A 25,646-nucleotide genomic window follows, 5' to 3' on the forward strand; every position below is an offset into this window, starting at 1 on the left:
GATGGAGTGGGTGAACCCTCTGCCCGTGATGGAGTGGGTGAACCCTCTGCCCGTGATGGGGTGGGTGAACCCTCTGCCCGTGATGGAGTGACTGAACCCTCTGCCCGTGATGGAGTGGGTGATCCCTCTGCCCGTGATGGAGTGGGTGAACCCACTGCCCGTGATGGAGTGGGTGATCCCTCTGCCCATGATGGAGTGGGTGAACCCTCTGCCCGTGATGGAGTGGGTGATCCCTCTGCCCGTGATGGAGTGGGTGAACCCTCTGCCCGTGATGGAGTGGGTGATCCCTCTGCAGACTCTTGTGATACAACCAGTCAGAATTCTGTCCATGGAAATTTTCTGGAATTTAAAGGAAAAGATTTGGGATTAGCTTTATTTGTCACATGTGGAGTTGAAACCTACAGTGAATGCATCACTTGGATTGGGGGCAGCCTGCAAGTGTGTCCACGCTTTCGGCAGCAAGATAGCATGCCCACAACTTACTAACCCTTAACTGACCGTCTTCGGGATTTGGGAGGAAACTCGCGCAGTCACTGGGAGAATGTTCAAACTCCTTACAGACAGCAGCGGGAATCGAACTCTAGAGAAATTGCACTAACCTCCACACTGGCAGAGCAGACTCAATGGGCTGAATGGCCTTATTCTGCTCCTTTGTTTTGTGATCTTAGGGATGACCGTGTCCAGCTCCTGGCTTTCAGGTGTGGCTTAGCTACTGAGACCAGCAGGACCATTTGTACTGACAGGAGGAGGGGCAAGGGTGGGTTACTGGCACCTTAAATCAGTTGCTTTGAGCAGATGGGGTCATCAGCCGTGGTTGGTAGCTTATCTAGGACAAGGAAACCTCTGATCTCAAATCTCCTCAGCCTTGCAGCTATACTCAGTCAAAGGAAAGGCTTCGGGAGTAAACACCAAGAAAAATATGAAGCTGGAGTCCCTAAGGCATTCCTGGGTTAATTTCAACCTTGACTGGCAACTCCTTCGATGCCACGGGTACCAAACTATATCGATTGGTTTCTGCCATTCCTTTGGATTCACCAGCTGTGTGGAGAGGGGGAGCCTGCTACACGGGCAACAGCTTGCTCTCCATATTGTACTGCCCAGGCTTGTGTACTGGCCTGCATATCACGTGGACAGCGAAGACGCAATATCCATGGTCGACCTCGACTAGGGAGGGCCTCATTGCAAATGTGACACCTCTACTCATAAATTCTGTGCCTCACCTCGAACAGGAAGGCTCTTCGCTGCCTTCACAGCCATAACCAGGGGTGTTTAACTGTAATCCAATCCGCTAGTCATGGTCAGGTCAGACTGAACAGTTACCATCCAGAACTATCAGGTTGCTAAAAACTTGTGTTTACATAACTCCTTTAACACAAAGAAAGTGCCCTAAGGTGCTTCCTAGGGGAGCAGTTAGGCATAATTTACCTCTGACCCAGGAGGTGAGGACAGGACCACTAAGAGAAGCAATAACAAAGAAGGCATGCTCTGTAAATCTGAGGAGGTTTGGTACGTCACCAAAGAGCATCCTGACTGTTATGGAGCCTCCAATGCACTAGAGATTGCAGAGGGTTGTAGAGTCAATAGACAATAGACAATAGGTGCAGAAGTAGACCATTCAGCCCCTCGAGTCTGCACCGCCATTCTGAGATCATGGCTGATCATTCACTATCAATACCCAGTCCCTGCCTTGTCCCCATATCCCTTGATTCCCTTATCCATCAGATATCTATCCAGCTCCTTCTTGAAAGCATCCAGAGAATTGGCCTCCACCGTCTTCCGAGGCAGTGCATTCCACACCTCCACAACTCTCTGGGAGAAGAAGCTCTTCCTCAACTCTGTTTTAAATAACTGACCTCTTATTCTCAATCCATGCCCTCTGGTACTGGACTCTCCCAACATCTGGAACATATTTCCTGCCTCAATCCTATCAAATCCTTTAATTACCTTAAACGTTTCAATCAGATCCATCCAGTTCATCCAGAGTCATCCAGTTCCCATCTGAACGGACCATGAACACTATCTTAGTATTCCTTTCTTCTTTGCACTCTTTCTTTATCTTTATGACTCGCAAAAAGTTGTACAGGAGAAGTACCAGAGGATTGGAGGGTTGCCAATGTTGTTCCCTTGTTCAAGAAAGGGAGTAGAGATAACCCAAGAAATTATAGACCACTGGGTCTGACTTCAGTGGTGGGCAAGTTGTTGGAGAAGATCCTGAGAGGCAGGATTTATGAGCATTTGGAGAGGCATAATCTGATTAGGGATAGTCAGCATGGCTCTGTCAAGGGCAGGTCGTGCCTTTCACACAGAGAGTGGTGAGTGTGTGGAATGCACTGGTGGTGGAAGTGGATACAATAGGGTATTTTAGGAGCCTCTTAGGTACATGGAGCTTAGAACAATAGAGGGCTACGCGGTAGGGAAATTCTAGGCAGTTTCTAGAGTAGGTTACATGGTCGGCACAACATCGTGGGCCGAAGGGCCTGTAATGTGCTGTAGGTTTCTATGTTCTGTGTCTTGCGCTGTCCTGCTGCCACAAAGCAGCAAATTTCATCACGTACTGTATGTACCTGATTCTCAACCTTAACAAGCCTTGAGATGGAGGAGAGGCTGAGGGAGAAATCAAAGTATTATTTATGATACAAGATGACATGAGGGAAGTATGGAGAAATGTCAGAGGTAAATTTTTACACAGAGGTTGGTGGTAAATGCTTGGATTGCACTCCTAGGGGTAGTGGTGGAGGCAGATACATTAGGGACATTTAAGGGACTCTTAGACAGGCACATGGATGAAGGAAAACTGGAGCGCTACGTGGGAGGGAAGGGTTAGATTGATCTTGGAGTAGGTTAAAATGTCAGCACAACTTGGTGGCTGCTCTACATTCTACTTCTGTGTCTTGGCATCGAAAGCTGAGAACTTTAAAACAGCACTGGTGTCAGGGTGGAGGGTGATGCAGGATCATCTGAGAAGTGGGTTGATGGGACAGGTCAGGTTAGGGTGAAAGGAAATTTAGCACATGACGCTGTGATTTTCCAGCACACTTTCTCAACAACCAAAACCCTATCTGGTGTTGCTTCCACTGGGAGTCTGGGATAGTCTGTACAAAACTGTCAGATTTAATCTGGAAGAAATCCAGGACGAAGAACAGAGAGAAATTCCATCCCAGTGGGATCACGTTGCTCATTGTGCATCAGCTCTGGTTCAGCTGCCGATCACGCGGGACCCCCTCCGAACACTTGAATTTCTCCGTATATCTGAAGTCATTCCATGAGTAACAAGACACTTCCTCGTGCCTTCAGAGAAGAAAGCGCAAACGGTTTTTGTTCAAGAATATTGTAAACCACGTGGTTTAGATAGCGTGTCACCTCCCTCGGAGCTCATCCTTATCTCCCTCCCCCCCACCCCACCAACACCCCAGGAATGAACTAACTCTCTGTCTCTCTCTCTCTCTCACACGCACACCCCCTTGCCCCTCCCTCATCCCCATCCCCCTCCTCTCCACTTCCCTCCCCTTCTCCCTCTCCCCTCTCTCTCTCTCTCTCTCTCTCTCTCTCACACGCACACCCCCTTGCCCCTCCCTCATCCCCATCCCCCTCCCTTCTCCCCTCTCTCTCCTTCCTCCTGCCTCCCTCTCTCATATTCAGACACTCGCTCTTTCATACAGCCACCCCCCCGCACACATACACACAGATTCTCCCCCCGTCCCCGATGAAACAAGTTGCTGGCAAACTGTGGGAGGAACTCAGTGGTTTGAGCCACATTGGTGGGGGGGGGGGGGTGATTGGAAGCTCGGAGTCAAGGTGAGTGAGGTTATCCCCACTGTCTCAGGAGTCCGCTGATGTGGGGTAGTAACTGTTCCTGACCTGCACAGTAGTAGCAGCAAGAAGAGAGCAAGGCCTGGATGGTGGGGGTCCTTGTTAATGCTTTATCAGTTCCCAGTTCTTCACCAAGTTACAACAGGGTTCTGTTCCTGCCAACTGTAAACTGGACACTTTGCAAGTCAGAAATCAGGCTGTAGGTGATGTTCCAAACTGGCAGAAGATGCCTTAGCTCCAAAGCAGCTAGCAAATCTATCCCCATCTATCCGGTCTCCCAAGCACTCATATACACAGACTGCGTACAGGTCAGGCGTTCATAACTTGGGGAGGATGTGCAGGTCTGAACACACGGGGTTTGTCGTGGAATCATCAACAGATGACTTTTACTTGCCTTGACAGCTGCTGTTTCAGGAGACGAACCCTGGCGTACGCTTCGAATACACCGTCCGGAGGGACCTAGATCATGAGAATGAGATCCCGGCACCGGAGTTTTTCTGGCGTTACGGCCTGTGGACGGAATGTTCTGCAACGTGCGGTGGTGGTGAGTGTCTCAAAGCGAAGTGACAAACACTTCCCAGAGCAAACCGTGCCAGCATTTCCCAAAGCAAACCGTGCCGACATTTCCCAAAGCAAACCGTGCCGGCATTTCCCAAAGCAAACCGTGCCGGCATTTCCCAAAGCAAACTGTGCCGACATTTCCCAAAGCAAACCGTGCCGACATTTCCCAAAGCAAACCGTGCCGACATTTCCCAAAGCAAACCGTGCCGGCATTTCCCAAAGCAAACCCTGCTGGCATTTCCCAAAGCAAACCGTGCCAGCATTTCCCAAAGCAAACCGTGCCCACATTTCCCAAAGCAAACCGTGCCAACATTTCCCAAAGCAAACCGTGCCGACATTTCCCAAAGCAAACCGTGCCGACATTTCCCAAAGCAAACCGTGCCGACATTTCCCAAAGCAAACCGTGCCGACATTTCCCAAAGCAAACCCTGCTGGCATTTCCCAAAGCAAACCGTGCCAGCATTTCCCAAAGCAAACCGTGCCAACATTTCCCAAAGCAAACCGTGCCGACATTTCCCAAAGCAAACCGTGCCAACATTTCCCAAAGCAAACCCTGCCAGCATTTCCCAGAGCAAATCAGGCATAAATTTCCAAAGTAGTTACTTTGCTTCGGGTCCATGATGCCGCTGGCATTTAGGGCAGCAATGAAGGTCCTCCATCTTTGTTGGTGTTCAGAGCTTCTTTCATCATGTCAGTAGCCTCCTTTCAGTTTTCACTGCTGTCAGCCTTGCAAGTCCCGGGTGGAGACTCGGGAATACCGTCACACACAGATGTAGAAGGATTCTTCATTGCTCTTTCCGTAACAATTTTGTTTTACCAGTCAGGGTTGTTAGCCCTGACCTGAACCCCTGAACCTGGAGGACCGGTGCATCACCCTTAGTCTGGCCTCTGCCCTTTGACCTATTTGGCAGGGGTGACCCTACCAAGAGCCAAAGCCTAAAGCCCTGCCTTCAGCCAATATATCTCTGCAGATCATTGAGGCACACAAGCCTCCAAACCACAGCAAGGTTGCGGTCTCCTTGGAAGATTTCCCAAAGTTATCTTGCATAATGCTTCCCAGAGCAAAGTGCACAAACGCTTCCTAAAGTAAATTGGGATAAATCCCTCGATCTTTTGATCCAAATGCATTACTAGTGGTGAGGTACTCTCTGAGTGTCATCAGAAAACAGAACAGTACATGAATAGTCCCTTCGGCTCATAGTGTCTGTGCCGACCATAACCGAACCCCTCTGCCTGCACATGGTCCATATCCTTCCATTCCCTGCACATTGGTAGATCTGCCTAAAAGGCCCTTGAATGCCTCGATCATACCTGCTTCCACCACTACTCAGCCAGCTCCATCAGCCTCCCCAGCGTCCAGGACATCTTCAAGGAGCGATGCCTCAAAAGGGCAGCATCCATTTTTTAAGGTCTCCCATTACTCAACACGGGCTCTCTTCTCATTGCTACCATCAGGAAGGAGGAACCGAAGTCTGGAGACACACACTCAATGATTCAGAGACAGTTTCCACCCCTCTGCATCTGATATCTGAATGGACATTGAACCCATGAACACTATCTTCTCTGCTTTTTCTTCTCTTTTTGCACTACTTAATTTAACAAGCATCTAAATTCATAGTGTTTATTATTATGTGCTGCTCTGTACTTCTTTGACAAAACACCGAATTTCACGACATAAGACAGTGCTATTAAACCTGATTCTGATAGATTCTCTCTGACAAAATTGCCCTGCATTCCCCCTTTAAACATTCCCCTCTCACCTTAAAGCTGTTCCCTGGGGTATCTGACTTTTCTACCCTGGGCTGAAGAACTTGGCCATCTGTCCTATGTCTGCCTCTCAGTATTTTATAAACTTCCGTCAGCTCTCTCCTCAGATTCCGACGCTCCAGAGGCAGCAACCCAGGTTCTAACAGTGGGAATGCAATGTCAGTTTTGTGAGCAGAGGGATCACAAGCACCATTATGCGACCTGCTTTCTTCACTCAAGGAATGTGGGGTTTGTAGGCTGCCAGAATTGATTGATTGCGCTTGATAACATGGTGGTGAACTGCAGCCTAGAATCTGTGCGGTCCTGAAGGTGTGGATGTGCCCCAAGTGCTGCTAGTCCATATGACACAGGAGCAGAATTAGGCCATTCAGCCCATCAAAGCTGTTCTGCCATTCCATCATGGCTGATTTATTATCCCTCTCAACCCCGTTCTCCTGCCTTCTCCCTGTAACCTTTGATACTCTGTTTAGTCAAGAACCTATCAACCTCCACTTAAAATATGCCCAATGACTTCTGCAAAATCTCTTGTGCTTATGTCAGTCCTGATGAAGGGACTCACCCCGAAATATGGACCTTTATTTCCACTCCATAGATGCTGCCTGACCCGAGTTCCACCAGCATTTTGTGTGTGTTGTTCCTCTAACACTTGATGCACTGTATTTCCAGGCATAATGGGCCAGAGGTGATAGGATGGGTGGGTCTGAATGCTGGAGCGGGCTGTCCAGCAGCACTGTGGGAGAACCTTTGCTGGGACCCCAGTGGTTCCAGGTGGTAGTTCACACCCACCTTTTCAGTAGCATTCAAATCCGGAGCCCAGGCTTCCAATGTGATTGACTCTTAACCATCATGTGAAAAGTCCTAACAACTTCTACCCCGCTGCTACCAAATTCTTGAGCACTTGCACGATAAGGAATCTTGGCCTCACAATCCACCTCGTTTGCTATTAAATATCATTTGTTTACCTGCTGTCCACTCTTTCAGCAACGTTTATACTTTATTCTGCATTGTTCTTTTATCTTTTTCTCACTCAGGAAACGATTTGATTTGCATGAACAGTGTGCAAGACATTCTACTCATATGCCAATACCAATTCAATCAATACAAAAGGCATTAGAGATGGGCATAGTAGAATCCAGTCAGACACAGTACCAGCCCTTCAGGCCTTTTAATCTACTCCAGGATCAATCTAACCCTTTCCTTCCGCATGGCCTCCATTTTTTTTCTGCATTTGGCCCCTTGAGTCTGCTCCGCCATTTCATCATGGCTGATCCAATTTTCCTCTCAGCCCCAATCTCCTGCCTTCTCCCCGTATCCCTCCATGCCCTGATTAATCAAGAATCCGTCAACCTCTGCCTTAAATATACATCAAGACTTGGCCTCCATGGCTGCATGTGGCAAAGAATTCCAAAAATTCACCACTCTCTGGCTAAAGAAATTCCTCCTCATCTCCATTTTGAAAAAATTCCCCTCTATTCTGAGGCTGTGTCCTCTGGTCTTCGACAATCTCACCATAAGGAACATCCTCTTCACATCCACTCTAACAAGGCCTTTCACCATTCGATAGGTTTCAAAGAGGTCACCCCTCATTCTTCTGAATTCCAGGGATTACAGGCCCAGAGCCACCAAACGCTCTCCATGTAACAAGACCTTTTAATTTTCCTCTTATTTGCTCCTTCATCTTTCCAGGAACCTTCCCCTTGAATTTTCATCGGAATTTTAATTCCATGAAATGACATTCCTTGCTGCCAAGATTTGCTTTTTGTTGCTTTCTTTGAATAAAGCAGCAGACTACATGTAATGTAGTAGGAATCCCACATTGTGACATGAGGCCAACATGGGCAAATGGTGTCAACAGTTGCTCAGCTCCCCAGTGTGCTGGTTCAAGATGGACCAACCGTGTTACTGGTTCCTTCTCCAACTTTGGTTTCTGGATCACTTTCATGAATGAGCGCTATGGTATTGTAGCGGCTGGCTCAATGTTATTACAGCTCGAGCTGTTTCGGAGTTCAATTCCAGCGCCACCTGTAAGGAGTTTGTACATTCTGCCCATTGACTGCGCGTGTTTCCTCTGGGTACTCCGGTTTCCTCCCACAGTGCAAAGACGTACTGGTTGGTAGGTTAATTGGTCATTATAAATAGGCCTGGGATCAGGTTAGGGTCAAATAGCCGGGGTACAGCTTATTCAGCCTGTTCTGCACAGTAACTTTAAATAAATTAAAGTATGCCTTCGAGCATTCTGACGGGCTGCATCACTCTCTGGTATGGGGGGGGGGGGAGCTATTGCACAAAGAAGCTGCAGAGAGTCGTAAGTTTAGTCAGTTCCATCTTGGTACTAGCCTACAAAGTACCCAGGACATCTTCAGGGAGCGGTGTCTCAGAAAGGCAGCGTCCATTATTAAGGACCTCCGGCACCCAGGACATGCCCTTTTCTCACTGTTACCATCAGGAAGGAGGTACAGAAGCCTGAAGGCACACACTCAGTGATTCAGGAACAGCTTCTTCCCCTCCACCATCCGATTCCTAAATGGACACTACCTCACCTTTTTAATATATGTTATTTCTGTTTTTGCATATTTTTATCTATTCATATACATATACTGTAATTATTTAATTTTTCCTCTTATATTATGTATTACATTGAACTGCTGCTGCTAAGTTAACAAATTTCACAACACATGCCATTGATAATAAACCTGATGCTGATTTCAAATTTGATCCCACTGAGTCTTTATTTAGACAAGGACCTGAAAAAGTCAGGTTCCAGGGGAGATGCTGCTTGTTTATTGTGGTTGTGAATGGTCTTCTGGACAGTCTCCATCACCCCCTTCTCCGCAAGACAAAACCTGTACTTAGTACAATGCAAAAACTAGCTTCAGGCTGCAGATGGCTTTGGCTGAGTCCCAAGAGAGAGTGTGCTGTAGAAATCCAATTCCCCCATTCACAAGTAATTCAACAAAGGTGAACTGACACTGGCTCACATCTGAGAGGGGTATTTTAATTCTTAACCCCATCCCCCCCTGTCCCCGCCCCACTCAAGCCAGCAAGAATTAAAATGGGATTGGATAGTCTTTCCTCATTCCATAAGGTTTGATTAAGCTGCATTTCTACTCTAATAAAACTTAAGATGTTTTACTGTTGTGGTCACTGGCTCATGGAAGAATAGCAAGACTCTGGGGTTAGAGGAGTAAAGAGAATCAGAATCAGGCTTATTATTACTGACGTGTGTCGTGTTTTGCAGCAGTAGTACAGTGCAATATGTTAAAAATTACCAGAAGTTACACTAGCAGCAAATAAGTAATGCACAGAGAGCAAAATGTGAGGTACTGTTCATGGGTTCAGAAATCTGATGGCAGAGGGGAAGAAGCTGTTTCTAAAATGCTGAGTGCTAGTCCTCAGACTCCTGTATCTCCTTGCTGATCGTGGCAATGAGAAGAGGCCACGTCCTGGATGGTGAGGCACAGTAGTGATGGATGCCACCTTCTTGAGGCATCTCCTTTTGAAGATGTCCTCGAGGTTGGCGCCCATGATGGAGCTGGCAGAGTTTGGAACTTTTCCCGGTCCTGTGCATTTCCCGTCCATACCAGGTGGTGATGCAGCCAGTTAGAATCCCTTCATCACCATGGTTCATCTGCACAAATGCGAAAGTGTTTTTGGTGACATACCCAGCCTCCTCAAACTCTTAATGAAATAAAACCTCTGTCGTGTCTTCTTTGTAACTGCATCAATATGTTGGGCTCAGGGTATTGACACCCAGGAACTTGAATCTGCTCACCCTTTCTATTCGGCTCTCTCGATGAAAACTGGTGTGTGTTCCCTCAGCTTCCCCTTCGTGACGTCCGTAATCAGTTCCTTGGTCTTACTGACATTGAGTGTGAGGGTCTTATTGCCACACCACTCAGCCAGCTGAAATGTCTCACTCCTGCCCACCTCTTTGTCACCATCTGAGATCCTGCTGACTACAGTTGCGTCATCAGTGTTTGAGCTGTGCCCAGCCTCACAGTTCTAGGTGTAGATAGAGTAGAGCAGTGGGCTAAGCAGTCATCTGTGAGGTGTTGCAGTGTGGAATGTCAACAAGGGGGGGATGTTATTTCTGTTATGTACTGACTGTGCTCTCCACGTGAGGAAGTCGAGGAGGCAGTTGTAGGGAGAGGTACAGAGGCCCAGGTTTTGATTCAAAAAGTATGTATAGAGTATACAACCTTGAGATTTCTCTTCCCACAGACAGCCATGAAACAAAGAAACACTATGGAACCCATCCAAGGAAAACATCAAACACCAAACTCGTTAAAAAAAGAACAATTCGCACAAATGGCAAAAAAAAAGCGTAAAACACAGAATATAGAAACAGTTTAGAAACGTTCAGTTTAGTTCAATCTAGCTCTGTGTCGTTCATTGACTGAGGGCCTCAGGACCTATCCGCCCAATCCAAAATGGCGCAAAATAGCGGTTTAAGAAAAGGAGTAAACAGAAACACACATAACGCGAAATACAGAGTCCAACCCACAAATGTGTCGGTCAAACCTTGCCCAAAACCCAGGACTCCAGCAGCATTGAGCGAGGGGGAGAGAGAGAGAGAGAGAGACCGGTTGAACACAGGCCCCTTCCTCCAGCAGCATTGAGCGAGGGGGGGGGGGGAGAGAGAGAGACCGGTTGAACACAGGCCCCTTCCTCCAGCAGCATTGAGCGAGGGGGGGGGAGAGAGAGAGACCGGTTGAACACAGGCCCCTTCCTCCAGCAGCATTGAGCGAGGGGGGGGGGGAGAGAGAGAGACCGGTTGAACACAGGCCCCTACCTCCAGCAGCATTGAGCGAGAGGGAGAGAGAGAGAGAGAGAGACCGGTTGAACACAGACCCCTTCCTCCAGCAGCATTGAGCGAGGGGGAGAGAGAGAGAGAGAGAGAGAGAGACCGGTTGAACACAGACCCCTTCCTCCAGCAGCATTGAGCGAGGGGGAGAGAGAGAGAGAGAGAGAGAGAGACCGGTTGAACACAGACCCCTTCCTCCAGCAGCATTGAGCGAGGGGGAGAGAGAGAGAGAGAGACCAGTTGAACACAGACCCCTTCCTCCACCAGCATTGAGCGAGAGGGAGAGAGAGAGAGAGAGAGAGACCAGTTGAACACAGACCCCTTCCTCCACCAGCATTGAGCGAGAGGGAGAGAGAGAGAGAGACCGGTTGAACACAGACCCCTTCCTCCACCAGCATTGAGCGAGAGGGAGAGAGAGAGAGACCGGTTGAACACAGACCCCTTCCTCCAGCAGCATTGAGCGAGGGGGAGAGAGAGAGAGAGAGAGAGAGACCGGTTGAACACAGGCCCCTTCCTCCAGCAGCATTGAGCGAGGGGGAGAGAGAAACTGGTGAAACATCAAGCATGGTGGTTAGAATTGAGGGGATGTTGGTGTTAAACACTGATGGACTGGACAGGACCTGCAGCCAGTGATTGTGTTCCACTGCCTGAACAGTGATTATTCGATGCAATTGGAATGTCTACTGGGGAAGATATTCTGATCCAACCTCACTGGAGCAGAAAACTATATTTCAAGTTCACTGTGATTTATTGCTTCAATATCTTTATTCCCAGGACTAATGTTAGAAAAAACCATATTCAGCTTTTCTCTGAGATGGTGGGATTGATTTCCTATAAAATGATTGGATAATTTTGAATACAGGTGGCCTGAAACACAAGAGATTCTGCAGATACTGGATGTCTTGAGTGACACACACACACAAGATGCTGGAGGAGCTCAGCAGGTCAGGCAGCACCTACGGAAATGAACGAACTGTCGATGTTGTAGGCGGAGACTGTTGATTTGGACTGGAAAGGGGAAGGGTAATAGATGAAGAAGATTGAGGGAGGTGTGAATTACCAGCTGGCTGGAGATTGGTGAGACCAGGTGGGGGAGGTTGGGAGAAATAAGAAGCTAGGTTGTGATTAGTAAGAAGTAAAGGACTGAAGCTTTAAAGAGTAGAATGGTTGTCATGGAAAGAATGAGTAGATTTGCATGGAGTAACCTACCAACCCAAGTATAACTACACCTCAAACGTTTTTATTTTATTGTAAAGCACTTCAGACAGACAAACATACTTTATTGACCCTGAGGGAAACTGGGTTTCGTTACAGCCGCGCCAACCAAGAATAGTGAAGAAATATAGCAAAATAAAACCATAAATAATTAAATAATATTAAGTTAATCATGCCAAGTGGAAATAAGTCCAGGACCAGCCTATTGGCTCAGGGTGTCTGACACTCCCAGGGAGGAGTTGTAAAGTTTGATGGCCACAGGCAGGAATGACTTCAGTGTTGCATCTCGGTGGAATGAGTTCTGAAAGAGATTTTAGAGAAGCAGGTATTTTATTCCATTTCAGCTGCACCAGCACTGACCTCATGGTCCCACACTCGCAGGTTCAGGAACATTTGCTGTGCTCTTCAACCATCAGGCTCCCGAACCAGAGTGGATAACTTCACTCACCTCAACTCTGAACTGATTCCACACCCTACAGACTCACTTTCAAGGACTCTACAACTCCTGTTCTCAGTTCATTCTTTCCTTCTTTTATTCCCTTTCTTTTTCTCTGTCTACAGTATTCATTTGCACAATTTGTCATTCGCATATTTGCTGTTTGTCAGTCTGTGCAGTTTTTCATTGATTCTCTTGTATTTCTTTGAGAGTCCTCAAGAAAACGTCTCTCAGGGTTGTATATGCTGACATGTGCAAACTTTGATAATAAATGTACTTTGAACTTTCTCTTCCAGTAATTACCCATCAGCCCCCTGCATTTCTCTGTCCGTGAGATTATCCCGGTCTTGTCACTTGTATTGGAAACATGCCAGTTATGTGGATGACCTTCTGCAGACATTATCCGATCCAGATCAGTATCCACCTGAAGTTTCCACAGAACTGTGCAGAACACAACAGTGAGCTGTTGCCTCAAACACTGGAGTTGATCCGTCCATAGGAATGTGGGAACGCAGCCAAAGTTGCAATTCATTGGGAGGGAGAATTCCAGCTTCCAGAGGTCTAGTTCTGGCCCAAATTGAGAGGTGTCGGCCTGAGATGGGGGGGGGGGGTGTTAAAGAGAGTGCACACGGGTTAGTGGGTGTTTGCAGGTGTGCATGGATTTGTGTGTGTGTGCATGTATTTGTGTTTGCGTGCATGTGTTTGTATATTCTGTATGTGTATGCGTGTGTGTGTATGTGCATGTGTATCTGTGTGTGTGTATGTGCCTGTGTTTCTGTATGTGAGTGAGTGTGTGCATGTATGTGCCTGTGTTTGTGTGTGAGTGTGCGTGTATGTGCCTGTGTGTGTGTGTGTGTGTGTGAGTGGGTGTGTGTGCATATGTGCCTATGTTTCTGTGTGTGTGTGTGTATGTGCCTGTGTTTCTGTGCGTGAGTGAGTGTGTGTATGTGCCTGTGTTTCTGTGAGTATGTGTATGTGCCTGTGTTTCTGTGTGTGTGTGAGTGAGTGTGCGTACGTATGTGCCTGTGTTTCTGTGTGTGAGTGAGTGTGTGTGCATATGTGACTGTGTTTGTGTGAGAGTGTGTGTGTGTGTATGTGCCTGTGTTTCTGTGCGTGAGTGAGTGTGTTTGCGTATGTGCCTGTGTTTGTGTGAGAGTGTGTGTATGTGCCTGTGTTTCTGTGGATGTGTGTGTGTATGTGCCTGTGTTTCTGTGCGTGAGTGTGTGTATGTGCCTGTGTTTCTGTGTGTGAGTGAGTGTGTGCATATGTGCCTGTGTTTGTGTGAGAGTGTGTGTGTGTGTGTATGTGCCTGTGTTTCTGTGCGTGAGTGAGTGTGTGTATGTGCCTGTGTTTCTGTGCGTGAGTGAGTGTGTGTATGTGCCTGTGTTTCTGTGTGTGAGTGAGTGTGTGTGTGTATGTGCCTGTGTTTCTGTGTGTGAGTGAGTGTGTGTGTGTGTATGTGCCTGTGTTTCTGTCTGTGTGAGGGTGAGGATCGCAGATGGGGTTACTGTTGGACAGTAGATTATGCACAGTTGAGAACTGGCGGTGGTTTAAATGACGTGATAGAGAGTTACGATGGGCCGGCAGCTGAGGACAACCCTTGAGAGTCACAGTGGACCTGCCAGCAGGAGGTAGGCTGGAGTTTATCAGCTACATTTCTTGGCTTGCCTGACTATCAGCTGAGAAAGTTCCTCTGTGAGTGTTTGAGCCAGCCACTCATCATCCGGCAGTAATAGTTCCTGTACGTGTTGTTCCAGAAAGGGGTCTCTCAGTTCAAACTGCAACACTGAACAAGATATTCACTCACTATTATTTCCCAAATCATGACATTTATAATTGCCTGTTTCCTAACCCCTGATGTTACATTCACCCATCACTGGAATCTAGAAATGATTTAACAGTAAACTGATCTTTCTTTCTCTCTCTCTCTCTCTCTCCCCCTCTCCCCTCCCCCTCCCCTCCCTCTCTCCCCCTCTCCCTCTCTCTCTCTCTCTCTGCCTCTCCCCCCTCTCTCTCTTTTGCTCTTTAACCTCCACCCAGACGTACACCCCTCAGAGATCTCTGTACTTCCCCAGGCCTGGCTCCTGATCATCGCTGAATCCAACACTTCTCAAGGACCAGATGCTAAGCTCTGGTTTTCCCTCTGCTTCACTCACACATTTCCTCCTTTTTGTGTCGCACCTTCAAACTTGCAGGCTTCTGGTCAGATAGGCCAGCGTGGTGACATAGCGATGAATGCAATCACTTTGTAGTGCAGCGATTGGGGTTCAGTTCCCGCTGCTGTCTGTAAGGAGTTTGCACGTTCTCCCTGTGACTGCATGAGATCCTCCAGGTGCCTCGGTTTCCTGCCGTATCCCAAAGACGTGTGGTTGGGGGTTAGTAAGCCGTGGGTTTACTTTGTAAGTACGTGCTAGTATTTGTATGTATTTTATTCCATATCCACACTTTAACTTGTAACTTATTTTAACTCCTGACGAAGGGTCTTGGCCCGAAACGTCAACAGTGCTTCTCCCTATAGATGCTGCCTGGCCTGTTGTGTTCGACCAGCATTTTGCGTGTGTAACTTATTTTATGTAATTCTTTATTCCTTATAATTGTTGACTGTTGTGTTTTGTTGTATGTCTTGCCCTGACCAACACACCACAGCAAATTTCTAACACTTGTAAAGGTACATGGTGAATGAAGTGGCAACATTTGATCCTTGGCTGTCATGTTGGCACCAGAAGCATGGCCACACTTGCAGGCCTCCCCCAGCACATCTTCAGACTGCGTTGGTCACTGACGCATTGAATTGAATGGAATTGAATTGACTTTATTTCAGACATCCTTCACATACGGGAGGAGTAAAAACCTTTACATTACGTCTCCGTCTGAATGTGCAATATACAATTTATAGTGATTTGTAATAAGTAGTATGTACAACAGTGCAGTTAATATAACATAGAAATACAATTGTATCAGCGTGGATTAATCAGTCTGATGGCCTGGTGGAAAATAGCTGTCCCAGAGTCTGTTGGTTCTGGCTCTTATGCTGCAGTATCGTTTCCTGGATGGTAGCAGCTAGAATAGATTGTGGTTGGGGTGACTTGGGTCCCCAATGATCCTTTGGGCCCTTTCTTCACAACCTTCTTTGTAAATGTCCTGAATCATGGGAAGTTCACAACTACAGATGTGCTGGGCTGTCCGCACCACTCTCTGCAGAGTCCTGCAATTAAGGGAGGTACAATTCCCATACCAGGCAGTGATACAGCCAGTCAGGATGTTCTCAATTGTACCCCTGTAGAAAGTTCTTCGGATTTGGGGGCCCATACCAAACTTCCTCAACCGTCTGAGGTGAAAAAGGTGCTGTTGCGCTTTTTTCACCACACAGCTGGTGTGTTGGACCCACATGAGATCCTTGGTGATGTGTATGCTGAGGAACTTTGCTGTATGTTTCAATGTACCTGTGGTAATCTTTAAATAAAACTAAGCTTTTAAGTTGTCTGAGGATCTGGAGTAACCATAAGACTTAGGAGCAGAATTAAGCCATTCAGCCCATCGAGTCTTCTCCACTACTGGACCATGCCTGATTTATTATCCTCTCAACCTCATTCAAGTTCAGATTTAATCATCATTCAACCAGACATGAATATAGCCAAATGAAACAGCTTCGCTCTGGAGCCAAGGAGCCAAACATATTACCAACAACACACAGTACACTGCAACTAACACATATGGCTACAAAAGTGAGGGGAAAAAACATACAGGCTCGAAGAGAAACAATACCACCCAAGACCCAGAGTGACGTGGCTTGTAGATTTATCGTAAGTTGTCCTGGTCAACTTGTACTTCTGAGCCAACACCAGAGATCAGCACCAGTGGGAGGGTCCAGTCCCCAGCCCAGCATGGACTCCAATGGACCCACAGAGGTCTCTGCTCTCTCCCACCCTTGCCTTGGTGTCTCCTCCCCGGGTGGCTGCAACAGGCAACTCCAAGGTCCAAGGGCCTAGTCCTGGCCACGACCAAGGCAACGCAGCCTCCCCACTGTTGGTCTCACCAGTGAACCAGTCAGTCAGACTTGCAGTATAGTACATTACCAAGGTCCAACAGGGTCTTGCAATCACAATCAAAACGTCCACGATGATCACTTGCACTGCAGGCTGTCCAAAGATTCACCACAACGCCAGTCGAGCAACTCACCGATGGGATAGTCCTGCAGTACCCGATGTTCTCAGTATCTAACAGTGACCTGTGGTCAGAAAGCGAGACCTAAAGGACAAACAGTTACACCTTTCACTGGAGCCTGGAGTGGTCCAAGCTGTTGTCATCTTACTGGAAGTAATTCTCCTGCCTTCTTCCTATGACCTTTGACACCCTTACTGATCAAGAACTTAACAACCTCCGCTTTATGACTTTGTGACATAGCCCTCTATGGACCATACTTCCCACTGAGACAGATCCACTATTGCTGATTGTATTAAGTTATGTATTTTTTGAGGTACAGCACTGCATTGCCGCCCAGCGATCCTCTGATTTAATCCTAGCCTATAAAACCATAAGGTAGAATTATGGTCAGAATTAGGCCATTTGGCCTATCAAGTCTTCTTCGTCATCTCATCATGGCTGATCCATTTCCCTCTCTGCCCCAATCTCCTGCCTTCTCCCTGTATCCCTTCACACCCTGACTAATCAAGAATCTATCAGCCTCTGCCTTAAATATACATGAAGATGGCCTCCAGACCCAGCTGTGGCAAAGAACTCCACAGATTCGCCACAGACTCTGACTTGAGGAATTCCTTCTCATCGCTATTCTAAAAGGACTTCCCTCTATTCTGAGACTGTGTCCTCTGGTCTTAGACTCCCCCACTTTTGGAAACATCATCTCCACGTCAACTCTATCGAGGCCTTTCAATGTTCAAAATGCTGGGGAATCTCAGCAGGCTAGGCGCATCTCGGAAGATAGTACAGACAATGTTTTGGCCGGAAACATCGACTGCACTCTTTTCCTCGATGCTGCCTGGCCCGCTGAGCTCCTCCAGCATTTTGTGTGTGTCGATCGGATTTCCAGCATCTGCAGATTTTCTCTTGTTTGCCTTTCAACATTTGATAAGTTTCAATGAGATCCCCCCACCCCATTCTTCTGAATTCCAGCGAGTACAGGCGCAGAGCCTTCAAACACACCTCGTGTGACAAAGCTTTCAATCCCAGAATCATTTTTGTGAACCTCCTTTGAACCCTCTCCAGTGCCAGCACCTCCTTTCTTGGAGAAGGGGCCCAGAAGTACTCAGAATACTCCAAGCAAGGCCTCACCAGTGCCTTTTCCAGCCTCAGCTTTTATATTCTGGTCCTCTCAAAATGCAAGCTAACATCACATCTGCCTCCCTCACCACCCTCTACGTTCTTGATACAGAATCTGCAGGCATTGTTATCACCTGCCAGGTTCCTTGTGCAAATGCATCAACCAAACTAGCTCCAGGCTCTTTCTGTATTGCAATTGTACAAAGTCAGAGGTCACAAGCAATGGAATTTGTTCAATTTGCTGATTACCGATGTCAATTACATTCGGGGAGAGTGCTCTGTAATCTTGACAGGTCAACTATGACTCATCAGTGCTCCTCTGACCATACCTGGGCCTTGTATGCCTGTTGCCCTTCCACCTTTGACCTTTACAGTTATAGGCAGAGCCTGAAACGATAACATCGTGTAATGGGCTCAGATCTTTGGGACTGTTAACAAGGCAAGATCTGAGAGAAAGAAGCCTGTGGAATTCCTTTAATTTCACTCACACAGTCGGGGCATTGTGTAACCAACAGTCCTTGCATTGATGTAGCTGTAGTTTACGATTTAGTTTTCAAGTGAAGGAGCTCAAGTATTGATGTCTAAGGAACATTTTATTTGTTCCTTAGTTGTTTGCTTTGTTCTTGGGTGGGGTGGTCAGATTTGAGCACCCTTTCGCTCCTACACACCCTGCAATGGAGCCTCCCCTTCTCTGATGCTCTGCTGCGAATCAGCCATCCGCGGTCCACCCCCCCCCCCCGCCTGTCACTTCCGGATTGTAACTCGCCAGTGCATACCCAGGGGGTCCTCACACTTGCATTCCACTCCATTACAGAAGGATGCCAAGATCAGTGGCAGATCGTAGCGTGCCTGTTCACGATCTCTACTGCCACAATGCAGCCAAACTGGAGGAGCAAAATCTCGTATTCCGTCTGGGTAGCCTCCAAAGTGCTCCAGTCTGCCGTCTCAGTGATTCATTAAATCTGTGCTCCTTGGGATTTATGCAACACACACTCGCACAAAGTGTAGCAGCTTGAAACTCGACTGTACTTTTTTCCGTAGATGCTGAGTTCCCCCAGCACTTTGTGTGTCTTGCTTGGATTTCCAGCATCTGCAGATCTTCTCAGCCTTGAGATTTATGCTAGCTAGCTCAATAATTCTCTTGACAAGAGCTCCTTTCCGGTGCTTTTCAGGAACAGCCCATGTGACTCGCGCAGCCCAGTCTCATTAAACCCGTGCAAACCTCAAACAATACTTCACCTAACTCAAGGTCACATGCAGGAATTCAAATTTGAAAGCCTTTGGAGGGGTACGTCAAACTGAATGGAAAAGCCTATGAGAAATATTGGATACAGCCCAGTCCATCACGAGTAAAGCCCTCCCCACCATTGAACACTGTCACAGGAAAGCAGCATCTATCATCAAGGACCCCCACCAGCCAGGCCATGCTCTCTTCTCACTGCTACCATCAGGAAGAAGGTACTGGAGCCTCAGGATCTGCATCACTAGGTTCAGGAACAGTTATTCCCCTCAATCATCGGGCACTTGAACCAGAGGGGATAACTTCACTCAACGTTTTACTCACCCCAACACCAAACAGTTCCCGCAGCCTATGGGCTCACTTTCTAGGAATCTCGATGTTCTCGATATTTATTGTTTGTTTATTTATTATTATCATTTCTTTTTGTATTTGCACAGTTTGTTGTTTCTTTGCACATTGATTGTTTGTCCTGTTGAGTGCGGTCGTTCACTGATTCTATTGTGCTTCTTGCATTTACTGTGGTTGCCTGCAAGACAATGAATCTCAAGAGTTGTATATAGTACATGTCTGTACTTTGATAATAAATTTACTTTAAAGGTTGGTACATTTTAAATGCAAGCATCCTAGCCTTGTTAATGAATACTTGGGGGGGGGGGGTGTAGATCTGTTCCAAGTGGATGACTTCCCACACTCAACGCAATTTAACTCAGCAGTGAGTAGTGAGCTCACTTTCTGTTTATCTCAATTCTGCGGATTTACATTCCATGGCCACTTTACCTCCTGTATCTAATACAGTGGCCGCTGAGTGTATGTTCGTGGTCTTCTGCTGCTGTAGCCCGTCCGCTTTAACATTGGAAGTGTTGTGTGTTCAGAGAGGCTCTTCTGCACACCACTGTTGTAACGTGTGGTTAGAGTCACTGTCAGCTTGAACCAGTCTGGCCGTTCTCCCCTGACCTCTCTCATTAACAAGGTGTTTTTACCCACAGAACTGCCGCTTACTGAATTTTTTTTTGTTTTTCACACTATGTAAATTCTAGAAACTGTTGAGAGTGAAGATCCCAGGAGATCAGCAAACCACCTCATCTGACATCAATAATCATTTCACAGAACGTAGAAACATAGACATCTACAGCACATCACAGGCCCTTCAGCCCACAATGTTGTGCCAACTGTGTAACCTAGAATTTCCCTACTGCATTCCATGGACAAGGTCACTTCGATCACATTTCTTCCACACTCTGATGTTTGGTCTGAACAATAACTGAACCTCTTGACCATGTCTGCATGCTTTTATACACTGAGTTGCTGCCACGTGATTGGCTCATTAGATATTTGCATTAACAAGCAGGTGTACAGTGTACCTAATAAAATGGCCACTGAGTGTATATCTCTCTTAGTTCCAGCATCGATTTCTCTAACTTCTGATCATTTCAACCCCCCTCTGTCCTTCTCCCTTTTTCCATTCCACATTTGGGTTTTCCTTCTCACCTCTCGTCATCTCCTCACCTACCCGTCCCCTCAGAGATACAGCCTGTGGACGACTGTTTTCTGTGTTGCTCCCAGGTGTCCAGAGGCAGATCGTGCACTGTCTGGAGAAGATCGCAGGGATTGTCGAAGAACAGTATTGTGAGCTTGCGACACGACCTGATGACCGACAGCGGAACTGTCACACTGAGCCATGTCCAGCCCGGTGAGTGACCGGCCCAGAGACCTGAGTGTACATCCTCAGTCCAAACCTCAGCCTCCTGTCTTTATATGGAAAAGCACCGGGTCCACATTCAGTTCTGTGTCCACTGTAATTCACTGTCTCAGGTCTTGCACCCCTTCCTGTCTCTGTAACCCTCCCCTCTATCCCTCCCTGTCTCTGTAACCCTCTCCCTCCCCTCTACCCCCCCATCTCTGTAACCCTCTCCCTCCCTGTAACCCTCTCCCTCTCCTCTATCCCTCCCTGTCTCTGTAATCCTCTCCCTCCCCCTGTCTCTGTAACCCTCCCTCCCCTCTACCCCCGTCTTTGTAACCCTCTCCCTCCCTCTGTCTCTGTAACCCTCTCCCTCCCCTCTACCCCCCCATCTCTGTAACCCTCTCCCTCCCCTCTACCCCTCCCTGTCTCTGTAACCCTCCCTCTCCTCTACCCCTCCCTGTCTCTGTAACCCTCCCTCTCCTCTACCCCTCCCTGTCTCTGTAATCCTCTCCCTCCCCTCTACCCCTCCCTGTCTCTGTAACCCTCTCCTTCCCCTCTACCCCCCCCCCCCGCCATCTCAGGACCCTCCTCCCCTGTATTTTTCAGAGATTTTCCTCTGTCTGTTCACCTTTCCCCCCCCCCCAACCCCACCCCCGTTGCCCTGTGAAATGATTTATTCAAGGGGCCACATAAATGTGATCACTGCCGGGACGTTACAGTGCGAGAGGAAGTTATTGTTGAGCAGAATCTGAACTTCAGTCATTCAAGGTAAAACTCCCAGCCAGGGAAGGTCATCCGTAATGACAGGAATATAGGGGATTATCTGAGGTTACAGTGGAATGTAGATCGGCTGGACCAGTGACCTGAGGAATGGCAACACATTTTCATGCAGATCTGTTCTAAGACTAATTAGGGCAGGGGTTGCTGACGAAGTGGCGGGGACTTGAGGAATGTGTAGAGCATTGTGCAGGTATGTGGTTCCCTGAAAGTGGCCATTCAGGTAGTTGGGGTGGTGAAGAAGCCTTCTGGCACACTTGCCTTCATCGCTCAGCTGTATGAAGCGATTTGAAGACCATTTTTTCAGTTCTGGTTGCCCTGGGTCAATAAGCTCGAAAAGGCACAGAAACCACTTGCAAGGGTGTTACAGGACTGGAGGTTTGGAGTTGGAGTGGTACGGTAGCGTAACGCTTTACAGTGCTGGCGGTAAGTTCAGAGATTGATTCCTGCCGCCGTCTGTAAGGAGTTTGTACATTCTCCCGAGGATGTTGTGGGTTTCCTCTGTGTGCTCCAGCTTCCTCCCACTTCACCAAGACATACGGGTTAGCGTTGCTTCCTCCCACTTCACCAAGACATACGGGTTAGCGTTGCTTCCTCCCACTTCACCAAGACGTACGGGTTAGCGTTGCTTCCTCCCACTTCACCAAGACATACGGGTTAGCGTTGCTTCCTCCCACTTCACCAAGACATACGGGTTAGCGTTGCTTCCTCCCACTTCACCAAGACGTACGGGTTAGCGTTGCTTCCTCCCACTTCACCAAGACATACGGGTTAGCGTTGCTTCCTCCCACTTCACCAAGACGTACGGGTTAGCGTTGCTTCCTCCCACTTCACCAAGACGTACGGGTTAGCGTTACTGATTTGTGGGCGTGCTACGCTGGTGCTGGAAGCGTGGCAACAGTTGCAGTTTGCCCCCAGCACATCCTCAAACTGTGTTGGTTGTTGATGTGAGCGACGCATTTCACTGTTTGTTTCGATGTCACACAAAGCTAATGTTTGTTTATAAGGAGCAGCTGGGCTGTTCCCTGGAGTATGAGGAAGAAGAGGTGACCTTGTGGAGGTTGACAAAATAGCAAGGGGTATCAATAAGAGCCACACAAACAAAATGCTGGAGGAACTCAGCAGGCCAGGCAGCATCTATGGAAAAGCCAAAGAAGACGTTAACTGTGTTTTTTCCCAGTGATGCTACCTGCCCTGCTGAATTCCTCCAGCATTTTGTGTGTGTTGCACGGATTTCCAGCATCTGCAGATTTTCTCTTGTTTGTATAGGGGTATAAATAAGATGAAGGGCCACAGACTTCTCCCCAGGGTAAGAGAGTCCATAACTGGAGGGTGCAGGTTTCAGCTGAGAGGGAAGAGATTTAAAACAGAGCTGAGGGGCAAGGTTTTCCTACAGCACGTGGAACGAGCCGTGGTTGAGAGAGGTACAATAATATCGTTTCAGAAGCACTTGGATAAGTAGACCGAGGGGTGTGTCTTCGATGCGGGCCGAACTTAGGAAAGTGGGGTGAGCTGGGTGGTCAGCATGGACTGATGGGCTAAAGGGCCTGTATCTATGCTACGTGACTCTGTGACGCTGCTGGGGGTGGTGGCAGAGGCAGGTACATTTGGGTTATTGAGGAGACTTAGATCGGCACATGGATGATAGGAAAAATAGAGGGCTATATGGGAGGGAAGGGTTGGACTGATCTTAGGGTCTTTTTCCTTTCTTTATTATCATGAATTGCATTGAACTGCTGCTGCTAAGTTAACAAATTTCACAACAGTGATAATAACCTGATTCTGATAGTACAGTTTAAAAGTAGTACAACATCGTGGGCCGAAGTACCCATTCAGTGCTGTAATCTACTGGTTCAGTGGCCAATTTATTAGGCACACCTGTACACCTGCCGTTAATGCAAATATCTGATCAGTCAACCATGCGGCAGCAACTCAAAGCATAAAAGCATGCAGACATGGTCAAGAGGTTTGTTTGTTCAGACCAAATGTCAGGATGGGGAAGAAATGTGATCTGTGACTTTGACCACGGAATGACTGTTGGTGCCAGATGGGGTGGTCTGAGTATCTCAGAAACTGCTAATCTCCCGGGATTTTCACGCACAACAGTCTCTAGAGTTTACAGAGAATGGTGCGAGAAGCAAAAACCTTCCAGTGAGCTGCAGTTCTTTGGGCAAAAGTGCCTTACTCATGAGGGAGGTCAGAGAGGAGTGGTTCAAGTGTCAGGAGGGCGGGAATAACTCAAATATCCATGCGTTAGAGCAGTGGTGTGCAGAGGCTGAATCTGAATGCACAGCACATCACACTGTGAAGGGGGTGGGCTGCAGCAGACATACGGAGATACCGGAGGCACCTAATAAAGTGGCCACTGAGAGAGGGTTGCTCTTCCCTCAGGTAGTGAGGCTGGCTTCGCGGACTGAGAAAGGATTTTATTTCCTCAGGTGGTGGGTCGGAGAGTGGCAGGCGTGCTCGGCGTCCTGTGGAGAAACGGGGACTATGAGGAGGACCACCCTTTGCATCCAGAGCGTGGGTCTCGATGAGCAGCGGGCTCTCCAGCCCTCTGACTGCCAACATACGGCCAAGCCCGAGGACACCGGCCCTTGCAACCGGGAAATCCCCTGCCCATCGGACTGGAGCACAGGCAACTGGCCAGAGGTGAGAGGGTAAAGGTCAACCGCCAAGCCAGTTGTGCTGAGACAGGGGGGTTGTTTTACAACTGGCCAGAGGTGAGAGGGTAAAGGTCAACCACCAAGCCAGTTGTGCTGAGACAGGGGGGTTGTTTTACAACTGGCCAGAGGTGAGAGGGTAAAGGTCAACCACCAAGCCAGTTGTGCTGAGACAGGGGGGTTGTTTTACAACTGGCCAGAGGTGAGAGGGTAAAGGTCAACCATCAAACCAGTTATGCTGAGACAGAGGGGTTGTTTTACAACTGGCCAGAGGTGAGAGGGTAAAGGTCAACCGCCAAGCCAGTTGTGCTGAGACAGAGGGGTTGTTTTACAACTGGCCAGAGGTGAGAGGGTAAAGGTCAACCGCCAAGCCAGTTGTGCTGAGACAGGGGGTTGTTTTTTTTTAAATCAGATGCTGGAAATCCTGAGCAACAAATACAAAATGCTGGAGCGACAGCACAGTTCCTTAGCAAACAGCATAACAGTATTACAGCACGAGCTGTCTGTAAGGAGTTTGTATGTTCTCCCCATTTCAGCAGTGGGTTTCCTCTGGGCGTTCCGGTTTTCTCCCGCATTCCAAAGACATACGAGCTGGGGTCAATAAGTTCTGGGGATGTTATGTTGGCATTGGAAGCATGGGAACACTTCCCGGCTGCCCCCAGCACAATTTTCATGGATTTGATTTGACTCAGTTAATGCATTTTGCTGTATGTTTCAATGTACATGTGACAAATAAAGATTGCCTTTAATCTTTGTAAAAGGACTGAGCAAGTCAGATAACATTTATGGAGAGGAATAAACAGTTGATGTTTCTGTCCTGATGAAGAATCTCAGCCTGAAACGTCAACTGTTTATTCCCCTCCATGGATGCTGCCTGACCTGCTGAGTTCCTCCAGCGTTTTGTGTGTGTTGCTTTAAAATCATTTAGGCAATGATTGTCAGCCGATTAGACCAACAAAACAAGGAAGTGGTCTCTCTCGAGTAACTTGTCTGGTATTAGTTCAGTCTTACTGAGGTGACCCTTCAGATATAGATGTATTCATTTGTCACGTATATGTGGAAACATACAGTGAAACACGTCGTTCGGGGGCAGCCCACAAATATCGCCACAGATTCCGGCACCAACATAGCATTCCCACGATGCTCAGCAGAACGCAGAACACACCAAGCAACAAAATGGCAAAGCAAGCACCAGCCCCCTCCCACTCACCCACACACTCACGGGAGGTCTGACTTCCAGGCCTCCCGTGCACTCCAAAACCACCTCGAAACATCATACTTGTGAAACCTGAGTGGCTCGTGCTTAAAGGGGCTGTCTCAGTGTCAGGTTTGCTATTTAAAATAAATATCTGTAATACAAAATAGACCGTTGCTTTAATATTGGAGATTCTGCAGATGCTGGAAATACAGAGCAA

At 47.8% G+C, this 25,646-nt stretch overlaps 1 protein-coding gene across 1 annotated transcript in view; it reads left to right on the forward strand.

The window, feature by feature from the left end:
* LOC132382623 (A disintegrin and metalloproteinase with thrombospondin motifs 7-like) overlaps positions 1–25,646 on the forward strand; it is a 205,884-nt gene that overhangs the window by 134,310 nt on the left and 45,928 nt on the right. The window contains exons 16-18 of the mRNA XM_059953029.1: positions 4,213–4,354; positions 20,674–20,800; positions 24,007–24,220. Of these exons, the coding sequence (XP_059809012.1) occupies positions 4,213–4,354; positions 20,674–20,800; positions 24,007–24,220 (483 nt within the window). The remainder of the gene's footprint in view (positions 1–4,212; positions 4,355–20,673; positions 20,801–24,006; positions 24,221–25,646) is intronic.

The sequence above is a fragment of the Hypanus sabinus genome, chromosome 28 (assembly GCF_030144855.1).
Source record: "Hypanus sabinus isolate sHypSab1 chromosome 28, sHypSab1.hap1, whole genome shotgun sequence".
Taxonomy (NCBI): domain Eukaryota; kingdom Metazoa; phylum Chordata; class Chondrichthyes; order Myliobatiformes; family Dasyatidae; genus Hypanus; species Hypanus sabinus.